The sequence below is a fragment of the Panthera onca genome, chromosome B4 (assembly GCF_046562875.1).
Source record: "Panthera onca isolate mPanOnc1 chromosome B4, mPanOnc1 haplotype 2, whole genome shotgun sequence".
Classification (NCBI taxonomy): Eukaryota; Metazoa; Chordata; class Mammalia; order Carnivora; family Felidae; genus Panthera; species Panthera onca.
Window position 1 is genome coordinate 123,862,298 of NC_138345.1, and position 23,718 is coordinate 123,886,015.

The 23,718-nt window shown below is 44.8% G+C and overlaps 1 protein-coding gene across 1 annotated transcript in view; it reads left to right on the forward strand.

The window, feature by feature from the left end:
- TXNRD1 (thioredoxin reductase 1) overlaps positions 1–23,514 on the forward strand; it is a 70,597-nt gene extending 47,083 nt beyond the window's left edge. Inside the window, exons 12-15 of the mRNA XM_078449537.2 lie at positions 1,669–1,776; positions 4,632–4,727; positions 9,038–9,172; positions 21,595–23,514. Coding sequence (XP_078305663.1) covers positions 1,669–1,776; positions 4,632–4,727; positions 9,038–9,172; positions 21,595–21,657 — 402 coding nt within the window. The 3' untranslated portion in view covers positions 21,658–23,514. The remainder of the gene's footprint in view (positions 1–1,668; positions 1,777–4,631; positions 4,728–9,037; positions 9,173–21,594) is intronic.
- Positions 23,515–23,718: the final 204 nt, after the last annotated feature.

Below are 23,718 nucleotides of genomic sequence, written 5' to 3' on the forward strand. Positions count from 1 at the left end.
GTCCTCAGGAAGCGCTCTGGGCAGTAAACTAGAGAAATCTCCAGGCTCGCCTCATTCGTTTCCCTTCTGTCAGGATCACAGTCCTGCACTGCCTGTCGTCCCATGTCTGGAAGTGTTTGTCGCCTGCTGTTTGGTGGTCTAGTTGTTGACAGCAGGAAAGTAAATTGGTCCCTGGCATACCATTATGGCTGTACGTGGATGTCTGCCTTCACTTTTGTTTTATTTTTTTTAAGTTTATTTCTATTTGAGAAGGGTGGGGGGACAGAAGATCTGAAGCGGGCTCCTTGCTGATGGCAGAGAGCCTCATGCGGGGCTCGAACTCACAAACCCGAACCATGAGATTATGACCTGAGCCGAAATTGGACACTCAACTGACTGAGCCACCCAGGCGCCCCTACCTTTATTTTGATTCAGAATTCCAAGGGTTTATGCTCTTTTTAGAGAAAAAGAATTATATTTATTGTTTCTAGAGGGAGACACATTTTTTTTAATTGTTTTTTTTTTTTTAACACTTATTTATTTTTGAGACAGAGAGAGAGCATGAACGGGGGAGGGGCAGAGAGAGAGGGAGACACAGAATCGGAAGCAGGCTCCAGGCTCTGAGCCATCAGCCCAGAGCCCGACGCGGGGCTCGAACCCACGGACCGCGAGATCGTGACCTGAGCTGAAGTCGGACGCTTAACCGACTGAGCCGCCCAGGCGCCCCATAGAGGGAGACACATTTTAAGGATTTTTACACTAGTGTTTTAAAGAATGAGAATTGAGAATTGAATTTCCAATATTTTAAATGCAGAATGTTACTTATGAGGCTCACCTCTGTGTACAAATGTGACTGGTAGATTTTTACCCAATAGCATTTACAAACGTGTTTGGCACTTACGTAATACCTTTTCCACAATTCACGTCTGTGTACTGGAGGCTCTGAGAAATCAGTAGTAGCGAAACCTGTTTGCTTGCTTAGTCCAGCGCTTCACAGACTTGTTTGACTTCAGAACCCTTTAGTCATCTGCACTGTTAACATCATAAAATATGCTTTGGAAACACTGTCGCTAACTTTCTGTTTCTGTAGTCTTCGTTACCGCTTCAGTGGCTGCATAATGATACACTGAGAGTATGAACCCCTTTCCTGTTTGCCCTTGGGATTTGCTAATCCCAAGAGACAGCCGCTGTTGAGTGCTGCAGAGTGCTCCATTAACGCACGTAGCTTTTTCTGGACGGTAAATTATTATTATAGAATGCTAAGAGTGGGGTTCTTGGCACAAAGCTAAAGAATGTTTTTATGGCTCTTAATAGGCATTACCTAGTTGATTTCCCAAAAGAAGTCTATTAATTCCTGTCACCAAGATGAGACTCTTAGCGTCGGGTGCACTCGTATTGTTTTTGGCTGCTTGATAAAGGGAGAAGCAGTGCGTCCTTGTTGACATCGGTTGGTTGACGGACGGAGCAGGCACGACTGGTCTTGCCAGGTTTCACACCTTTCCTGAAATGATCACATGAGTTGATGGTTCTCAGCATAGTAGGTCTGATATTTGGGTTTCTGACTTCCCATACTTTTGGTAGAAATTTATTAGTCTGCTGTCCCCTCCTAAGTTTGAACCTTTTTTGCCATACACCCTTTTTTGGGTTACAATTTCTCCTGTTGTAACTCTTTTCTTCGTTTTGAACCAGTGTGACTATGAAAATGTTCCGACAACTGTGTTTACTCCTTTGGAGTATGGTGCTTGTGGTCTTTCTGAGGAGAAGGCTGTGGAGAAATTTGGGGAAGAAAACATTGAGGTAAGTTACACCCTCCTCTGTTAAGCTACTACTACTTTTTATTCAAAATTAAAAGTAATTTCAAGCATCCAGAAAGGGTGAAAAGTAGCACAAAGACCTAGAATACAGACTTGTGCTGTCAACATTTTGCCCACTTATTTTATATAAACTTTTTGTATTCTTTCTTTATTTCTGTGTGTCTGTGTGTATTATTTTTTCCTCCACGTTTGGTAAGTAAGTGAAATGCCTTTTTACTCCTGAATTCTTCAGTGTGTGCTTCCCGTGAACAGGGTATTTTCTTAAGTAACCACTGTATAGTTACCCTTTTTAGGAAGGTTAAGATCTACCTTTCATTTTCCAATTCTGTCAGTTGACCCAGACTTGACTACTTTTTTTTTTTAATTTATTTTTGAGAGAGAGAGCAGAGGAAGGGGCAGAGAGAGAGGGAGAGAGAGAATCCCAAGCAGGCTCCACATTCAGTGCAGGGGCTGATGTGGGGCTTGAACCCATGAATTGTGAGGTCATGACCTGAGCCGAGACCAAGAGTTGGACGCTTAACCGATTGAGCCGCCCAGGTGCCCTTCCTTCTACTTTTTAAAACCACCTTAACTAGTTCTTTTTATTATTAAAACAATATTGCTGGAAATAGGAAAAATACAGGAAAATACAAAGAAGAAAACTAAAAATTAACTACATTTTTACCACTCTAATAACAATAGTTGGGTATTTTTGTATCATTACCTTCTAGTAACTTTGCCCCAGTCAAGGAACATGCGCAAGAAATAACGCTATTTGTATGTATACAGTGCTACCCAAAGGGATTGCTGCTTTAAATCATTTAGGAAAAAAGTTACCAGTAAAACCTTCTAAAAGACCAGATTTGTAAATCAGAGTAAATTTTATGACATAAAAATCTGTTTTTTAAAAAAAATTTTTTTTTTTAACGTTTATTTTTGAGACAGAGAGAGACAGAGCATGAACAGGGGCGGGGCAGAGAGAGAGGGAGACACAGAATCTGAAACAGGCTCCAGGCTCTGAGCTGTCAGCACAGAGCCCAACGCGCGGCTCAAACTCACGGACCGTGAGATCATGACCTGAGCCGAAGTCGGACGCTTAACTGACCAAGCCACCCAGGCGCCCCTTAAAAGTCTGTTTTAAATCTCTTAAATCTTTTTCTTATTATATGCATCAGTGGTAATATCTTGATCTAATTAGTATCACGTTAGTAACATCTGATTGTAAAAATAGTATATCCTCATAGGAAGTTTGAAAAATTAGGAAAATATAAGGAAATTTTAATTCAAGAAGAGATCATTGCTATTAATATTTTGGCATATTTTCTTCTAGTTTCTCAAAATATTTATGTGTTTATATAGTGTATATATACGTGTGCATGTATAATTGTAGGTACATATGTCTTAATTTTTTTTTTTTTAATTTTTTTTTTACGTTTATTTATTTTTGAGACAGAGAGAGACAGAGCATGAACGGGGGAGGATCAGAGAGAGAGGGAGACACAGAATCCGAAACAGGCTGCAGGCTCTGAGCACAGAGCCTGATGCGGGGCTCGAATTCACGGACTGCGAAATCATGACCTGAGCCGAAGTCGGATGCTTAACCGACTGAGCCACCCAGGCGCCCCTTAATTTTTTTTTTTTAAGTGTGATAAAGTTATGTGCATTTAATGTTAGGTCATGAGCATTTGTCCCTAAAAACAGCATTTTAAAAAATGACTTCTGCATTTTTGGATGCTATACAATAATTTAAGCCATACTTTTATTACATTGTTTCTAGTTTTTCACTATTACAAATAGAATGATGAACATCTTCATAATTCATTGTCCATTTCTCTAGATTATTTTCTGAGGATAGATTCCTATTGAAAGATACTTAAAACTTGAGGTTCTTAATGTATATTTCATATTTCTTGACAGGCTTTGGCTTTCATTTTATTAGAGTTTGCATTTTTCGTTATAAAAGTAATACATTTCAGTTGAAATTTTGAAAATGGAAATAGCAAACAGTTACCCATAGACTAATGTCTGTAACACAGCAGTTGCTAGCAATTTGGGGTAATTTCTTTAATTATCTTTTCCCTGCATAATTGGTGTGATACTATGACACTATATTCAGTTTTGTAACCCACATTAAAAAAAAATTCACATTGCATTACAACCTTGAAGAACACTAGAATAGCTACATAATCAGTAAGTTTTTAAGAGGTAGCCAACCATATATATTTTGAATTGAGGGTAGCAGCTGGAGGAGGAAAACAAATCCCTCTAGTCACCCAGACTTAAGTTTATGGAACATCAATAAAAATATCTGCGTCCCTCCACCTTCTCATCTTCCTCCCTCTCTTCTTCTCTCCTTCCTTTGGTGAATAATGCCAAAGGAGGAAATGTCTTTGGAAGCATTAAGCAAGGAGCTAGATAATTGCTCTAATTGTTCCTGGCACCTTGCTTGTTTCTTGCCCAAAGTTGTCATTTCTATACAAGATAATGTTGGGGTTTTTTTTCCTTTTCTTTTTTTTCTTTTTCTTTTCTTTTTTTTTTTTTTTTTTTTTTGATGGAAGACAGCAAGTAATTACCTGGCTTCTTTCTCTCATTTGTCTGCTCTTTGTTGTTATTGTTACTTAAGGTTTATTCTTCTCAGGTTGAGATGTAATTAAAGGATGAGCTTATAGCAAAGAGGCTTAACCACAAGTTTAAGGTCATTTACCTTCTACCAAATTCCTGTTTATTCCATGAATTTTATTCTTCAATGAAAGTAAGTATCAAAGAGCCTCCAGTGTTTTCAAACCACACCGGACACCGGGTGTTTGACAAACATGTTTCTTACGGTAATGGGTCTCAATTGTGTTTGTATCTTTTTAGGTTTACCATAGTTACTTTTGGCCATTGGAATGGACGATTCCATCAAGAGATAACAATAAGTGTTATGCAAAAATAATCTGTAATATCAAAGACAATGTAAGTGAAATCCTCATTTAATCCTTTCTCCAGTAATTTCATTTTGTTTTTACTACGTGGTTCTATTTGGATCCCATGATATACATTGCATTCCTTTCGTACTTTACCTGTTGGTCTCCCCAGCTGAGTGGACATTACCTGAGGGCAGGGGTCATGGTGATGCGCTTGATCTCCACTCAGTGTCACTGGCACAGGGCTCTGCCCTTGGTAGGCAGGCAGGCAGGCAGGCAGAACTTGCGGAGCGAAGACTACAGAGACGATTTGAGAACTGATGTTTGTGTTTATAAAAGGAAAGCAGTGAAGTCACTGTCTAAAAATGAGAAGATATAAACGGAGTTACACAGGTTTGTATCCTAAGCAGCTGGCACTAATGAGAAAAGTGTAATAGGAAGAGCTCTTAATTGGGTTCTGGTTTCAGATTTTGTTGCCTGCTGCTGCATGTCAACCAGTAGCTGAAGGCCTGTGGCGGACTCCTTGACCTCATAGGGTTTGTTTCCACACCTACACGATGATTGAGTAAATTGTTGGCTTTCAGTCTTTTTTTTTCCTTCTCTTTTCTTTTTTTTTTTTTTAAGTTTAATTCTTTTTGAGAGAGAGTGCGAGCAGGGGGAGGGGCAGAGGGAGAGAGAGAGAGAGAGAGGGAGAGAGAGAGAACCCAAGTGGGCCACATGCTGTCAGCACAGGGCCTGATGGGGGACTCGAGCTCCACAAACCACGAGATCATGACCTGAGGTGAAACCAAGAGCCAGACACTCAACCGACTGAGCCACCCAGGCGCCCCGTCAGTCTTTTTTTGACTGCTGTCCCCATTTTATTTTATTTATTTATTAAATATTTATTTACTTAAGTAATCTCTACACCTAACATGGGGCTTGAACTCATGACCCTGAGGTCAAGAGTTGCATGCCCTTCCCACGGAGCCACCCAGGCAAACCCCCCTTTAAAAAAAATTTTTTTTTTAATGTTTAGTTATTTTTGAAGGGGAGAGAGACACAGAGTGCGAGTGGGGGAGGGGCAGAGAGAGACGGAGACAAAGAATCCGAAGCAGGCTCCAGGCTCCAAGCTGTCATCACAGAGCCGATGCAAGGCTCGGACTCAGAAACCGCGAGATCATGACCTGAGCTGAAGTCGGCCACTTCACAGACTGAGCCATGCAGGCGCCCTGTCCCCATTTTATATTGTAACTCATAACACATGTATGTACACGTCTTTCGAGAAGCGGTATTTCTAACTTCATTGGGATCTTACCTTTTAAAAAAAAGTCCTGAGTAAAAATGTAAATGGTGCTAAAGAATCCATAGTTAAAAGCCCAATAAACTCATACTTTTCTTATTTTGAGATTTGAATATAATTAAACCATGTGTCCTGTTTATTTTTTTTTTTTTTTAATTTTTTTTTTTTTTCAACGTTTTTTATTTATTTTTGGGACAGAGAGAGACAGAGCATGAACGGGGGAGGGGCAGAGAGAGAGAGGGAGACACAGAATCGGAAACAGGCTCCAGGCTCCGAGCCATCAGCCCAGAGCCTGACGCGGGGCTCGAACTCACGGACCGCGAGATCGTGACCTGGCTGAAGTCGGACGCTTAACCGACTGCGCCACCCAGGCGCCCCCCATGTGTCCTGTTTAGAAACTACTCCAGACAGTAGTACAGGAAAGCCTGGATCCTTTACAAAAAAGCTCATCCTAGATGCATTTAATAAATGAACGTACTGAGACACAGTTGACGTAAAGAACACTTTCATGCAGTTTTTTTCTTTGCAGACAGAAGTTTTATTAAAAGTATTTGTATGAGCGTATACGTTAGCTATCATGCTACTGTGGACAGAAGGGGAAACTGATGTTCTTGCTGGCAGTCCGATCTCTGCCTCTAGCAAGAGCTGGTTCAGTTGCGTGTAGCAGTCAATTGAACCTCCACATTTTCCTTCAAACCAAGCAAATTTGTTTTAACTGTATGTAGTTCTTTGGTGTTTTTTCTTTTTTTTTTAAAGTTTATTTATTTTTGACAGAGACAGAGTGCGAGCATGAGCCAGGGAGGTAGAGAGAGAGACAGGGAGACACAGAATCCGAAGCAGGCTCCAGGCTCTGAGCTGTCAGCACAGAGTCTGATGCGGGGCTCGAACCCATGAGCCGTGAGACCGTGACCTGAGCTGAAGTCGGACGCTTAACTGACTGAGCCACCCAGGCGCCCCTGTAGTTCTTTGGCCTTTTTTTTCACTGTTGTGTCATTTGTTCAAGTAACACTTTTTAAATATGATATAAAGAGTAGTTTTCACTATTAATGAGCCCAATTAATTAAAATAGTCGAGGCCATAAGTAGGGTGGTCTTAGTCTCAGCTATTTTCATTGGCAAAGATAGTATTAGAAAAGATGAATACTTGTCATTGTTCTTTGGTCATGAGCAATCTTTTGTTTTTTTTTTAAGTGTATTTATTTTGATAGAACATGCGAATGCGTGTGAGTGGGGGAAGGGCAGCAAGAATGGGAGAGAATCCCAAGCAATGCTTCGTGCTGACGGTGTAGGCTCAAAATCATAAACCGTGACGTCATGACCTGAGCCGAAACCAAGAGTTGCTCAACCGACTGAGCCACGCAGGCGCCCTGTCATGAGCAGTCTTAAACAAAAGCATGCTTCTAGAACTTGACCATGCTTGGGACATATGCTTTATTCGCTTTGAGTCAGTCATTTCACAGTGTCTACATGTGCTTGGTTCTTCCAGTATTTATTATCTGCTAGGCTTTGCTTCTTTTTGTATGCTATTCTCTTTTTTTTAATATGAAATCTTTAACATTTACAGAAAGATAGGGAAAGTACCTACCACCCAGATTCAGTAATGTTTCCCTCTTGAAAGAGGGAAACCATGACAGAGGAAATGTTTATTGAGCACTTACTATGTACCCTGTACTTCTTAGAAATCTACATGGTTTCACTTAATTAATTCTTACACAGTCCTGTGCAGTATGTGGTGTTGTTATTCCTGTTTCATTGATGAAGAAACTGAAGCGCATGGAAGTTAAGTAAGTGTGCTCAGGCTACTTGCCTAGTTAATGGCAATGGAACTCAGTCCCAGGCAGTGTTGATCCCATGCTATTAAGCATTATCCTATGCCTGTGTAATCTTTTGTATTCCTTCTCGATCCTGTACTCCTCACTCCTTGCCCCAGAGGCAACACCGTCCTGGAGTGTCTCCCCTGTTCACGGTTTTATGTTTGCTCCCTGTTAAATATTATGCATTGTGGTTTAATTAAGAATGGTATCCTCAGCTAAAAAGACAAGCCTGCAACTTTGATATATCTCTTTTTTTGAGATCTACTCATATTATCAGATGCAAATCTAGTTTATTTTCAGTGCAGTGTGTTTTGTGCTTTATCCATACACTAAACCCCTGATTGGCAGGATGAATAATGTGAGAGTCCATCGTGGACTATGTTACCATACTTTGGCAACTATTTTCCAGGCAGTGATTGAACCTTAGATAAGGCTCTGCACCCCACAGCCTGAGTTGCTTCATCTGTGATGAGGAGATTGGACTAGATAATATAGCTCAGTCATGAAAATCTGAACATTAGGATGCATCAGATTTCTCTGCCCTTGGCAGAGGGTAGCCAGAGTCTGGGATATAGAGTTTATTCAAAGTAATTTCCATATAGGTATTTCAGAATTGCAAACATTTCTCTATTGGTTTCAGAAATGTTTTCAGATTGGAAGCATCTTAAGTCTAATTGTGCTGTCTACCCCCAAAGCCTTAGTTAAAATGATTTTTAAATTTAAATGACTGCTTTTCTTTATTTAATTGTTTTTAGATTTTATTTATTTATTTATTTTTTAATTTTAAGTAATCCCTACACCCAGCATGGGGCTTGAACTCCCAACCCTAAGATCAAGAGTCGCATGCTCCATTGACTGAGCCAGCCAGGAGTCCCTAAATGGCTGCTTTTAAACGTTCCAGCTATCATAGATAGTCTATCTGGAGCCTTGAGACAACCAAATAAAGGAGATGAGGACACATCTGCCCCTTTGAAAACATTTTCCCGAACATTTTGGTGCTTATGGAGTTGCATACGTGTTGGCTTTTAATGATTTTCCCCCTCATCGCTCGAGGCCGGCTCTTGTCTCTTCCTTCTTGCTTGATGTAACCACCACACTCTGTTGGCCCATGTTGGAGTATCTTCAGCCCAAATCGCTTTTGGCAACTGTAAATATAAGTCTTTAATCATTTCTGAACAGGGTTTTAGAATACACAGGGTTAATACGCTAGTCTGTTAAGGAGGAAAGAATCAGTGTGACCGTCTTCCTTTGTTTTATATCTTAGGAACGTGTTGTCGGCTTCCACGTACTGGGTCCAAATGCTGGAGAGGTTACGCAAGGCTTTGCAGCTGCACTCAAGTGTGGACTGACCAAAATGCAGCTGGATAGTACCATCGGGATCCACCCCGTCTGTGCAGAGGTGGGTCACCTGTGCGTCGACAGCTCTGTTTAAAAGTGCCCGTCGCCTGGCTGGCAAGTGGCGGGTGTAGCACTCTGAACTGAAGCTGGGGTCTTTCTGCTACAGTGCAGCTACTTCCGTGCATCCTTACAGTTCAGCTCGTGATTGGGTACCTCAAAAAAGCCTTGGGTCTAGAAACCATTTTTCCTTTTCCAAATATTTTTCGTTCCTAATGGGAACTAGACAGTGGTAGCGTGCTATTAAATGGTAGGAATGATGGTGGGGATTTATTTACAGAGATTCAACCTTTTATCGCATCTCCTCAGTTATTTTCATGGCTGGCAGCGACTGGTGCCATTCATACCCGGAAAGAGCTTCAGTTCTAGGTGTCCCAGAGCCATCTCGAGGCTAAAGGATGTTGTCTGCCTCTTTAGCTTTTGGTGTCAAAGGATGAGATTTGAAAGTGATGCTTTTATTTATTTTTTTTTTAAATTTTTAATGTTTATTATTTTTGAGAGAGCGAGCACAAGCCGGGAGGGGCAGAGAGAAAGGGAGACACAGAGTCCGAAGCAGGCTCCAGGCTCCGAGCTGTCGGCACAGATCCTGACACAGGGCTCGAACTCATGAACTGTGAGATCATGACCTGAGCCGAAGTTGGACGCTTAGTCGACTGAGCCACCCAGGCGCCCCGAAAGTGATGCTTTTGAAAGATGAAGCAGACAGTAGAACTGGAAGTCGACCGCTCTGGGCCTGTGGGTGTCCGTGTTTCTTCATGCTCATCTGGGGTCATGCCAGGGTTGAATGGTGTGCTGCTTACTGCCACATAGGGCTCGCGAGCCACAAATGTGTCTCCTTTGGAGACTGGTGAAGGTTGGGGGGAGGCAGCTCATATGAGTCCAGCTTAGGATACGGACTTGAAAATTGTAGCCGTTACCTGGCCCCCCCCCCCCCCCCCCCCGTCCGTGGTTTACAGGGCGTACGTGTGCTCACACGCACACAGGTGTGCACGTTCCTGCCTGATTTCATCCAGGAGCTCGTTAACTGGTTGGTCTCTGTTCTTTTCGCCCTTGAACAACTGAAGTCTTTGCTGAGCGTGTGAAATGTCGGCTTTACGACCTGGAAGAGGGAGGGTTTTGGTTTCCTTTGGCTTTGCCTTTCCTGTGGTCAGGGGCAGTGTCTCCCTCTGTGTTCATATGCACCTGGCTAGGGTGAAAGCACACAGTATGAACAGGTCTAGTGACCAGGGCGTTATTCACAGAAAACTACTCTTTTTGTGAAATAAAACTAAACTTTTAAAAATGTGACCCCAAATTGAAAAGAGTCTAGATTGAAGCTCTTAAAGAATGTACGGTGAGTATGTTTTTTGTTCTGTGTAATGACCAAGGCTGTCTCTGCCTAGGGAGGGAACCAACTAGCCTCATTTTTTTCAAAAACTCTTTTAGTGAGAACATTAGTGTACGAACTCCACTCGTCTAGGGCTTATGTGACGAAGTGCCACACACCGGGTGGCCTACCACAACAGAACTCGATTCTCGCTTAGTCCTGGAGGCTGGAGGTCCGAAATCAAACGTCGACAGGGCCATACTCCCTCCCACGGCCCTCGAGAAGACTCTTGCCTGGCCTCTTCCAGCTCGTGGTGGTCACTGGCAGTCCTGGGCCTTCCTTGGCTCGCTCCTGCATCCCGGCTTCCGTCTTCCTGTGCGTGGCCTCACCTCCTGCATGTCTGTGTCTGGATTCCCCTTATTAGAAGGACATCAGTCATTGGAGTAGGGCCCACCCGAATCCAGCCTGACCTTATTCAAATAAGGTCCTGTTAACAGGCACCCGGGGGAGGGCTCGAGTGTATCTTTCTGGAGGACTTAACCCACAGCAGTGAGTATACTTACAACTTCAGAAGTCAGGCCACCATACTTAAAAACGACAGCAGCCATCTCTGACATGGATGAAGAGACTTCTCAACTTGCGTATGTGAGCGTCTAACTTTTTAAACCTGAACTTAGCTGTCGGTGGGCTGGTTAAAAGACGGACTCCCACTGTCCGCACAGGCAGCGGCCAGCGGGGTGGTGTCGGGTGAGTTGACCGCCGGCCAGGCGGGGAGATGCGCCAAAGAGGCAGGGCTTCCCGGAGCCAACCAAAGGCCTCTCCTCCTGGATACACCTGGCACATCCGGGGACCTTTGTAAGTCTCTGCTGCTGTGCATCTCCATCAGTCAGTTCCCGTATGACTGTGAAGCTTGCAGACTGAAAGTTTCACTGCTTTGACGGGGCTTAAAAAAATTTGTTTTTCCAAGCTGGTGGTTGATGAATGAGAGAAAAATTGGGAGCTGTCTCACTCCGTGAACATGTTTGTTGTGCGGTTCTGTGTGTAGCGCTGTGCTGGGCGCTTGGGGATACAGCAGGGATTTAGGATGAGATCGAGAAAGAGCAGGAGGCAGCTGAGTCCAGGGCCAGATGCAGTGGAGCGTGACAGGTCCCGATCAGGGAAATCCAAAGTGGTGTCTGAAGGAGGGAGTTCTCGTCTGAGACAAGTAAAACGTGCTGGGAGAGAGCCAGTCAGAGGGAATAGTAAATACAGGGCCTCTGGGAGGGATCGTGTTTCTTCACGCAGCTGGAAGGCCCTCAGCACTGCTGGAGCTTGGAGAGCCCAGAGAGGTGAAGAAACTATGCTAGGAAAGGAGGTAGGAAGGTCGGTGTCCTTGTAAACCGAGGCGGGGTGTTTGGGCTTTATCCTGGGGCCTTTGTGTTCAGCCGAGAGAAGGTTGGATGGGGCAGGAGTGCCGTGATCAGACGTGCCGTGAGGAGAAATCCCTGGCCACGCTGTGGCACGGGACCTCGTGGGCCAGAGCAGGCACATGCGGAAGTAAGGATGTGGTGCCGGCCTGAACTGGGGCGGGCGGGGCGGGGGGGGGGGGTGGCGGCAGTGGACATCGAGAGGCCCTGGTGGATTTGAGAATTTGAGAGAGAACTAGGAGGTGGGCTTCCCTGAAGTGGGAGGGGGAGGGTGTGGGAGTAAAGTGGGGAGCGGTAGCAGAGAAAGCAGGGTCCGGGGGAGTCACGCTGGCTGTGGCACTGATGTCCTGTGTGTCAGGCACTGTGCTCTCTGCGGAAGTGCTTACGCGAATTCCCCGGGGGGGGGGGGGGGGGGGGGCGGGGAGCAGTAGTATCTCCATTTGACAGATGAGGGCGGACCCTGGGGACAGAGGGGCTGAATAACTTGCCCACGGCTCTCCAGCTTGGAAGCGGCACAACCAGGATTCTCACCCAGGCAGTCTGGCTCCCCAGGCGCCCGCCGCTGTGTGAATGATACTCCACCCGTAGGCCCCTTCTACGGCATTTGACACGGAATTTAAAAAGTGGCAACATGAGTGTGGTGGAGACACACACAGCTGGATTGTAGTCTCAGCAAGATCTCCGTGAACCTGGCCACAGCACCCAGCTTTTCAGGCACCTTAGTCTCCGTGTTAACTAAAACAGAGGTGTAACGTCTAAGTCCTAGGGCTGATGAGCAGTGCTGTGCGGAAAGTGTTTGGGAGAGTTCCTGCACCCGGTACTGGTATTGGTGGTATTTCGTTATAGAAGATGTGGCTTCAGTCAAGGTGATCGTTACAGTGTTTTCCTTTTAAATGTTTCTTTATTTATTTTGAGAGAGCGAGCGTGAGAGATCTCACGCACTGTGAGTTCATGACCTGAGCCGGCGTCAGGAGGTGGACGCTTCACCGACTGAGCCACCCAAGTGCCCCCACAGTATTTTCTAAGGGGGTTGCAGGGTGTGCTGGGCAGGGATGCATAGTTTGAAAGCGCTCCTCTCTGGGGCGCTTGACTAGCTCAGTCAGAAGAGCATGTGCCTCTGGATCTCGGGGTTGTGAGTTCAAGCCCCACATGGGGGATAGAGATTTCGTAAATGAATAAATAAAAATGTAAAAAGAAAGAAAGAAAAAGGTTCTCTGGTGATTTGTTAAAAAATTTATTTAGGAGCGTCTGCTGCCTCAGTCGGTAGAGCACACACACGACTCTTGATCTTGGGGATCGTGAGTTTGAGCCCTACATTAGATGCAGAGATCACTTAAAAATAAAATCTTAAAAAGAAACGTATGTAAACTAAAAACAGCAACAAGAACAAAATAATTCATCCATTTCTCCCACCCCCCACACCCGCCTCTTGCAGCCATCATTCTGTTTTCTCTGTGAGCTTGTGTTTTATGTTGTTTGTTTTTGTTTTTTGAGAGAGAGTGCCCATGAGTGAGGGAGACAGACAGACAGACAAAGAGAAACAGGATCTTAAGCAGGCTCCACGCTGAGTCTGGAGCCCAACACGGGACTTGATCCCACGACCCTGGGATCATGAGTCGAAGTCAAGAGTCAGATGCTCGACTGATTGAGCCACCTAGGCGCCCCTGTTGTTTTGTTTGTTTGTTTTCTAGATTCCGCATGTAAGAGAGCTGCTATAGTTTGTGTTTTTCTCTGTCTGATTCATCTCACTTAGCATAATGTTCTTGAGGCCATGCATATCGTTGTGCCTAAGTGGCAAGGTTTCATTCTTTTTTATGGCTGGCTAGTGTGTGTGTGTGTGTGTGTGTGTGTGTGTGTGTGTGTGTGTGTGTAACACACACCACATTTTCTTTATCCATTGATGGACATTTAGGTTGTTTCCATATCTTAGCTATTATGCTGCAGGGAATATGGGGGTGCAGATATCTTTTCAAATTAGTGTTTTTTGGGGGGAATGTATACCCAGTAGTGGCATTCCTGAATCACATTCGTAGTTTTGTTTTTAATTTTTGAGGAACCTCCGTGTTGTTTTCCATAGTGGCTGCAGCTAACTTGTATTCCCCCCGACAGTGCACAAGGGCTCCCTTTTCTCAGCATCCTCACCAACACTTACTCTTTACTTTTCGAGACTAGCCATTCTGACTGGTGTCAGGTGGTATCTCATTGTGGTTTTGCTTTGCATTTCCCTGATGATGAGTGATGTGGAATATCTTTTCGTGGCCATTTGGATGTCTTTGGGAAAATCTCTGTTCAGATCTACCTATTACTTAATTGGGTCATTGGATTTTTTGCTGCTGAGTTGTACATTTTTTTTTTTATACCCCTCTGTATGAAACCAGATTTTGAAAAACCAAAATGTTCTGACCCTTGACTATGGAAATACTTTTTTTTTTTTTAATTTTTTTTAAACTTTTTTTTTTTTTAACGTTTATTTATTTTTGAGACAGAGAGAGACAGAGCATGAACAGGGGAGGGGCAGAGAGAGAGAGACACAGAATCAGAAGCAGGCTCCAGGCTCTGAGCGGTCAGCACAGAGCCTGACGTGGGGCTCAAACTCACAGACCTCAAGATCATGACCTGAGCCGAAGTGGGCCGCTTAACCGACTGAGCCGCCCAGACGCCCCTGGAAATACTTTTTAAAGCTTCTTAATCGAGGGAAAGTGAAATTTGATTTGTAGGGAATTTTTGAGGACTCTTTTTCTCCGTGTTAAATGGTGGGTCTAGCTTGGGCAGCAATTGGATATGCTACTAGACCCATTGGTTTTTTTCACGTCCAGCCTCATGCTGTAGGGAGGTGGCACACAAAACGCCCCCGGAATGTTTGTTACTAGTCCACATGAGGTATGGATGGAAATGAAAAAGGAAGGGTTAGAAACTTTAAGACCTATTTGACAGTATCCGATCTTGGCTTTTAATTTTACATGCCTTTTAAATTTCATTTTCTAATACATTTTTATTGAATTTCACAAATGTTAGTCCACGAGATGGATTCGAAGTAATAATTTAAAAACTGGTCTGAGCACTGTTCTCAAGTGTTCAGAACCAGCCACAGCTCCCCTGGCCGGCTGTGCGTTGTTTGCGGAGCGAATCGCTAGAGTGGTCTTCATACCGTTTTGATAAAATAACCTGGGCAACTGAGCGATCTTTGGTTCTGAGGAGTAATTACTTAGAAAAGCAGACAGATTTGTCAGTTGAGGAATTGCTATAATTTTTTTTTTTTTTCAACGTTTTTTTATTTATTTTTGGGACAGAGAGAGACAGAGCATGAACGGGGGAGGGGCAGAGAGAGAAGGAGACACAGAATCGGAAAGAGGCTCCAGGCTCTGAGCTGTCAGCCCAGAGCCTGACGCGGGGCTCGAACTCACGGACTGCGAGATCGTGACCTGGCTGAAGTCGGACGCTTAACCGACTGCGCCACCCAGGCGCCCCTGAGGAATTGCTATAAAAGGAGGAGAGAGTACTCTTGTTTTGAGGACTGTGGTGTCAGTACAGGTGGCGGGGGTGGGGGGGGGTTGTAACGCTTGGAGAATCAGTAACGCATTAGTGCTATTCAGTGTGAAGGTAGGGCGGTGATAATTTATTCCGGACTTCTGAGCAGCAGTAATTGAATAGGAAACTGATGACACATCACTTAGAGGAGTAATTTCAGCTAACCAAGTTTATCTGTAGGGGAAAAGTAATAGCTCGAGAGGAGAGAACGTTAGAAAAGACCCCTGTGAAATGTTTTTAAGTGAATCTTAGTGCCGAACATCATCGGAAGTTTTAATTAGCAACATAATTGTGGCCTAGAGTGGAGGGTCTTGTGAGGCTGGGAGGTAGTGGCAGACCAGAATTGAGGTACAGCAGCCCTTGACCTTTGTAAGTGCTCTTTGTGTTGGGTTAGAAAAGCATGAAGAGGCAGCCTCCATGCTCATTTTTAAAGTATGTGTTTTATGAAAATTCTTTTTTTTTTCCTTTCCTTTTATTTTATTTTTTTCTTCAACATATGAAATTTATTGTCAAATTGGTTTCCATACAACACCCAGTGCTCATCCCAAAAGGTGCCCTCCTCCATACCCATCACCCACCCTGCCCTCCCTCCCACCCCCCATCAACCCTCAGTTTGTTCTCAGTTTTTAACAGTCTCTTATGCTTTGTCTCTCTCCTACTCTAATCTCTCTCTTTTTTTTTTTCCCCCTTCCCCTCCCCCATGGGTTTCTGTTACGTTTCTCAGGATCCACATAAGAGTGAAACCATATGGTATCTGTCTTTCTCTGTATGGCTTATTTCACTTAGCATCACACTCTCCAGTTCCATCCACGTTGCTACAAAGGGCCATATTTCGTTCTTTCTCATTGCCATGTAGGACTCCATTGTGTATATAAACCACAATTTCTTTATCCATTCATCAGTTGATGGCCATTTAGGCTCTTTCCACAATTTGGCTATTGTTGAAAGTGCCGCTATAAACATTGGGGTACAAGTGCCCCTATGTACCAGTACTCCTGTATCCCTTGGATAAATTCCTAGCAGTGCTATTGCTGGGTCATAGGGTAGGGCTGTTTTTAATTTTTTGAGGAACTTCACACGAAAATTCTTAAAACAGCTATGTACAAATAAAATCTTGTAAGAAATTGACCTCATTAGTTTTCTCATCAAGACCAATCAGCAGTGGCACATGCTTTACCATTAGCATGTTATTGGTACAAGAAAAATAACTAGGAGCTCTTTTTTAAAAAATCTTGCATTTTTGATGGGTTTAGTTTTTTTTTTTTTAAGTTTATTGTACTTATTTATTTAGAGAGAGCGTGTGAGCAGGGGAGGGGCAGGAGAGAGAGGGAGAGGGAGAATCCCAAGCAGGCCCTGTGCTGTCAGTGTGCAGCTCGAACCCATGAACCCCATGAGATCATGACCTGAACCGAAACCAAGACTTGGATTCTTAACGGACTTGAGCCACCCAGGTGCTCCCGATGGGCTTAGTTTTCTATCCAAATCTACCAGTTCTATTTCTAAAATAATTCCTAAGAAATAAAACTTAAGCTCGTAAACTTTCAAAGACTTTTACGTATCTTTGCTAACAGATGAGTGTCTTATTTTTTTTTAAATGTGAATCATTCATATTTTCTCCTGGCTTCATTTTTGTAATGTTTTAAAATACTGTCCATGGGGTCTACATTTTTTAAGGTGCTGATGATAAGGTGCTGATGCAGGAAGTAAAAAGGCTTTGTCACTGCTTTAAGAGTGAAATGAACCAAGGATTTTCTCAGTAATGTTCCTTCTGTACATAAAAGTATTTTCTCCTTTTATTCAGAGGTAGTTTTGGTGCTGATTGTTATTGCTTTGACTTGCATAAATGAAAGTGGCCTTGATTTCTTGTACTTTTTCCTCTTTGTATTAAAAACCAGGAAAGCGGTTATTTCTCAGGAATCAAAGGGGTAGCTGACCAAAAGGTTTGTCCAGGTGTGCCAACAAGGATACGGGCGCTCTGTGAGTCTTGCATCCCCTGGGGACTCACCTAAGCCATGGCCTCCAGTCTTACTAGACGCTTAGTGTGGCTGCAAAAGCTTGGCCTGTATGTAGGGGAGGCTAGAAACATACCCGTGTTTCCCTCTAGCTTGCTTGGTGTGGCCAAAAAGGTTTGGATCGCAATCTTAATTATACTCAGCCAAATATGTTTCTAAATTTGATTAACTGAACACAAAGCCTTTTTATGTTTTCGTGACTGGGCAATACGGATGGACAGTTTGGGTGATGATTTGGGTCTGTTCCCCACCGGTGCTCTGTGGGCATCGTGGACCAGCTGCGACCCCACTCCTATGCCGCTTTGCTCCAGGCCCCACTGATGAAAGCAGCCCCTTCCCGGGGCATTTTTGGCTAAGTGGCAGAGGGGAAGGACATGTAAAAATGCATGCGTTGGTGCTCAGGATTTTCAGAAATGACACATCCCACTTCTGTACATGTGTCCCCAGTCAAAGCAAGCCCTGGGCCCCTAACATCTAATAGGGCAAGAGTATATAATGTGTGGTCTACACAAAAGGTCTTCACAGGGAGGTGAAGGCACTCTATGTTTTGGAAACTAGCAAAAGTCTCAGAGGAGTTCAGTCAGAATTATAAAGACAGGAACTAAGTGTCAGTGTTAACACAAAGATGAGATTTGACAGAGGAGTGGAATCAGACCTCATAACTGATTACTTAGCAGCAGCAATGGAGACAGAAGAATTAAGCATTAATTCCGGATGTATGGCCTGGTAATGGCATTCACCAAGGAGCTGGATTAAGGGTTCAGTCTTGGACACGGTGAGGTTGACGTGCCATCCGGGAAGAGGTGTTCGTTAGGTCTTACTGGCGTGTAGTTGAGGAGGGACACGGTGGCTGGGGAGATAGTGGATTCATCTGCCCGAAAGGGAGAGGCGGGCTAAATGAGATGTGTGATGCGAGGGTGTCCGGGGGGAGCGCTGGGGGTGGGTGCCCTGGGCAGCACCTTCTGGCCTCAGCGGCGGCATTCGTGCGGCACACTGAGTAAGTAGAGCAGGTGGCTGGGCTGCACGGCCCGCCTTCCGGGGGCTCCGCCAGCCAGCCCGTCAGCCCGGGCAGATGAGCATCCCAGCATGCCTGGTGCCATGGTGGGGGGCGGCCACAAGACAGGGATGTGGGCACGGTCATTCTCACGGGACAGGAAGAGGAAAGAAGGAGTTGTCAAAAGGGAGGTGAGGTCGACGACGAGGGCTACAGAAGGCTGTGCGCGGGGAAAACCGCAAGGTGCCCTCTGGGTTTGGCGGCCGGTGAGTCCCTGATGAACCCCAGGAGAGGTGCTTCGTTGGCCTGGCGGGGATGGAAGCCAGATTGCAGTGAAATGAGGGATAAAAATAGATGATGAGTACTGACAGCTTAAGATTGTGCCTGTAAAGAGGATAAGAGACGGTGGTGGTAGAGGTGATCCTAAGGTTGAGGGAGGATTGTTTTAGGATAAATGCAGTGAGAGCCCTTTTAAATGCTAAGGAGCAAGAACCAATGGAAAAGGCAAGGTGAAGAATCAAAAGGTGTGGGTTCAGGTGATGTGTGAAATGAGAAGGCGAGGGGATGGGATCCAAAGCCCAGCCTGGCAGAAGGAGGAGTTATGGAGGAGGAAGGAGGGGCTCCCCCTGGGTGGCGAGCAGCAGGCAGGCCGGTGATGGTAGGAAAATGTGTTCTCCCTTTGTTTCCCTGAGCTGGAGGAACTTCCTTTAACATTTTTTGGTAGTAGAGGTCTGCTGGTGACAAAGTCTCTTAGCTTTTCTTTGTCTGAAATGTCTTTATTTTGCTTTCTTCATGGAAGGAAGTTCTAGGTTGACAGGTTTCTTTGTTTATTTAGCACTTTGAATCTGTGCTTTGTTGTTGTCTTCCTCTAAAGAGTACTGAGTTTTGTTTTTGTTTTTGTTTTTGTGGTAGACCGTTAATGTCCTTGTGCATCATTTGATCCTTTGGAAACTTGTTTTTACGCTTTGTTAGGGTGGTTTAGAGTAGCTTTTATTCTGGCGCTAGTAGTGCTTAGCCCTATTTTTATTTTATTTTATTTTATTTTATTTTATTTTATTTTATTTTATTTTATTTTATATTATTTATTTTAAATTTTTTTAATGTTTATTTTCTTGAGACTGAGAGAGAGAGAGCAAGAGAGAGCATGAGTGGGGGAGCGGCAGAGAGCAAGGGAGACACAGAATCACAGAGCCCGACGCAGGGCTCAAACTCACGGACCGTGAGATCATGACCTGAGCCGAAGTCGGACGCCCAACCGACTGAGCCACCCAGGCGCCCCAACCCTGTTTTTAGATGTGGCTTTCTAGGGTCTCTGCTGATTGCTCAGAGAAGCCTCTTGACTCTGGTTAGTGAGAACTGGGGCATCTCCCAGCCCTGAGTGGGTTCTGGTGGTGGTCAGCTTCCAGCTCTCTGTCTGGTGTTGTGTCTTCTCTGGCTTCATGGAGCCCTGCCCTCTAGGTGTGCACAGCTTGGTATTCAGCCAGAGATGAGGGGACAGCTCTTCCTTGGGGTGGCTGCCTCTTGGGAATTTGACCCCCCAAATCCCAGCCGCCTCTCCCTCCCCAGCCTCCACTCTGTCTCTTCGAGTCCCGGAGATGTCTGTGTTCTCTCTGGTCTCCTTCCTCCTACTGCACCAGGGTCTTGCAGATGCTTCCAGATGGAAAGCCAGGCCTATTGAAGGCTCACCTTGTTTGTTTCTCTTTGTTAGGGAATTATAGTCACTGCCTGTTGTCTGGTGTTTTGTCCAGATAGCTGGTTTGGTACCAATTACTCAATTAGATCAGGAATGAAAATCTGTTTCTAAATGTATAGAAGTATTAGGTTTCTAAAAATCTTGACTGTAGGCTTCCTATTTGGTAAAACTACAAAGGTAAGCAACTGATGGTAGCTTACCATCGGTAGACTTCCAGACTTTGGATTTGGCCAAGAATTCGCAGTGCATTGCCTGCATTGGCACTCCACAAGAAATTCTACTGTGTGGTGCTTGGGCATACCCGCATTAGAACGAATCAGGCCATTTGGGACTCCTGCTAAAACTAAGATTCCTGGGCCCTACCCTAAATCTGCCATATTAAGATCAGTATAATTTCTGTGTGTTTTAATCAATGTGAATAGACTTTGTTCACCAAAGTATGAGAATCATTGTTTTTGTGTAGACCCTCTTGCGCAGTAGCCAATAAAACAGCTGCCTGACGATGTTAAGGCTCTAAGTCCGTAAGCACTGAGTGTTTGTAAGGACATGACACGAGGTGGTCTCATCAGTCACTACAGATGAAAGTATCAGTTGGTCAGGCACCCTGGGGATCCAGTCGCCTAGAAGTGACGCATAGCCTCCAACCCATCAATTGTGTGTCTAGCTCTGGGTGCAGGGAGACGACTGGGACATCGCGGAGCCTATCGCAAACAGCATATCAGCAGTAGCAGGGATAGCCAGCTCTAGGAGCCTGGGTGTGTAATGTGTAATATATTCACTGTTTGATAGTTGAGTTCTGTAGTCTACAGTATGTATCGTATACTAGAGGAACTGAATACTACTCAGTGACAAATGGAAGAATTAGAGCCATTTGTATCCATATGGGTGAATCACGGAAATATAGTATTTCCGAAGAATACTGGGGCCCAGGACGCAGACGACAGAACAGTGCATCTGTCATCTTGCTATTTAGAAGCAAGGTTGTGAGAAACCTACAAAAGGAATGCAGGGAATGTATAGGAATGGTGAGCACTGACTGGGGGAGGGGAGGAAGGAGGTGATGGGGGGGGGGAACACATGTGGGGCTCTAACCACATTTGTAATCCCTGAGCTGAGTATATGAACACAGGGGTGTTTGTAATAGTACACTTTATACCTTTCTGCACATCCAAAATATTTCACCCTGCATTTCTTTTAGAGAATTGATGACCAGCCGGGGTGTCTCATTTAATTGTTTTAATCACCCTCATGGTAATAAAGTTCTTCATTAGTAACAATCTAAATTTTTTTCTTTCACCTTGGTTTTAAAATGTCTTTCCCCTTTTATCCTCGGGAGAAGTTGTGACATTCCTGGTCATGTCACTGTTTTTATTCATTTGAAGTGGTCCCCCAAGTCACTCTTGATAGGAATGGTGCTGTCTGTTCTAACTCCCTGTTAACTCATCTGTTCAGGTGTCTGAAAATCTCATGCTTTGTCCTCCCCGCAGGTATTCACAACCTTGTCGGTGACCAAGCGCTCTGGGGGAAGCATCCTCCAGGCTGGCTGCTGAGGTTAAGCCCCAGTGCGGATGCTGTTGCCGACACTCCAAGCCACTGCTGCGTTAACTTGCCCAAGTCCAAGGTGCAGATTTTAGGAAGGGTTTTGTGCTTTGGCACCCGCGTGTCCCGCGCTGGTGGCACCCAAGGCCCCCTTGGATCTCTCGGGTAGCAGGTGGTGGATGGAAGGCAGACAGCGTCGCACTGGGGTCACCGTGATGGACTGGAGCTGACACTCGGCAGCGCGTCGGAGGGCGCGTCCATGAAGTCACCGGCCCCAAGCCCCCGCGGTGGGCGGTGATGGAACAAGTGCCGAGCAGTTTTAGCGCGACCTCTCCTTTCTGGATTTGCTTATTCTCACTGTTTAGCTTTCTCAATTTGATCACTTTTTTCCTTCTTTTTTTCCTCCAAGGTGTACGTGATTACTAGAGATGAGAAACGTTAGCAGTCGATTTTTGTCCAAAAGCAAGTCTTGTCTAGAGTGTGCAAGTAAGGTGCCTCGCGCATGAGAGGCACTCGGAGGCTGCATAGGCTTGTCCCGTGAGAGAGAACGGTCCCGGGAGTCAAGTGACTCACCTGTTGAGCAGGGTCTCCCCTAATGAGTTCCGTGTCCACCAACGAGTACGTTTATGATTGAGTCTGGCCAAATTTGCCCCATGTGCCACATCACCAGTTGTGAGGTGACGGCCCCTTGGCCAGCCCGTCTCAAGCGACGTTCCCCGGCGTGGAACTTGTAGCATGGTTCCTGCCAGTACTCATCATGGAGGCAGAGGTACACCTTAGATGGGGAAAAACAATAAATGTTTTCCTTTACTTGGTTTATTGTGTGTCGGTCAAAGTGAGCTCTTTTGCAATAAGAAACATTTAATTTGTGTAATACTGTTTTTTTGTTGTTGTTGTTGTAACTTTAGCTTTAAGTTAAACACACAGATATCACGGCCTTACTTTTCACACGTGCTGTATGTATCTGCCCCTTCCTAAGAACCACATTCATAGGAAAATAGGTCTTCCCACACTTAGGATTTAACTCTTCTGTGGTGATCGTTTTTTTAAGGAAGCTATTAATATCGTAAGTTATTATTTTTGAACACAGGTGGATGTGAAGGATTTTCATTGAAAAACCGAATGGTTTTGACTTTTTCTGCTGAATGGATGACCGTTGCTGGCAGAATGGTGGCAGGTTTTGCGCTCCGTTAGCTTTCCAACTCGTCTTATTACAAAGAGGGATTGAGTCTGCAGCTGTAGATTTCTGCGTGAATGTGCTGACTGTTCCAGGATTACGTGGAGGCCACCTTCTCTTTCTCTGAGTTGGCTTTTAAACGTGTGCTGTGACCACCGGGCCTCCCGTCCGCAGGCCCTCCCCTCCACGTGTATTCCAGCCGCAACCCCGAATGCTTGGTTCAAAGTACATTTCTTGGTCACCTCAGGGACCTTCTGCGCCTGCCTGGCTCTTAGTCAGCAGAGCGCCTGCACCTGCCCCCCGGGGCGCTGCCTCCCGCCCTTACCCCTGCAGTGCTGTGAAGAAGGTGGGAAGGGACAAAGAGGGGAGTTGAGGCAGTTGACTGTGTTCGGTTTTATTTATTTTTTTAACCGTTTTTTTTTTTTTTTTTTTTTCTCCAAGCCTGCCAGTCTCTGAAGTTAGAACAATAGGCAGTATGATTTTCGTGCCTAATCATGTTGTGATTCTCTCTTCTTAGTGGGATGGAATGTTCTGTCCCCCCAAGAAGGATTACACTTTATATATAGATTTGTCTTATTTAGATTCTGTAATTGCCCACTGTACTGAGATTCCTATTAAATTCCATGTATTTTTGTTATGTATCTTCTGGGAAAAACAGACAATGTGAAACATTAAAAGGTATTAATATCCACCCTGTGTGCCTTCTTATTGAATGGTGTCGGGATTCTTCGCCGGATAGAGTTCAGGTTCTGCGTCGACGATGACGAGAACTAGCTGCTGAGATTTACGTGGTGGTGCTGTTGCCTCTTCCGATTCCATCCTCCAGCTTACTTGAGGTCGTGACCTTTAGAGCGGCACCAGCCCCCCACCCCGCCGCCCCCAACCACACCCAGGT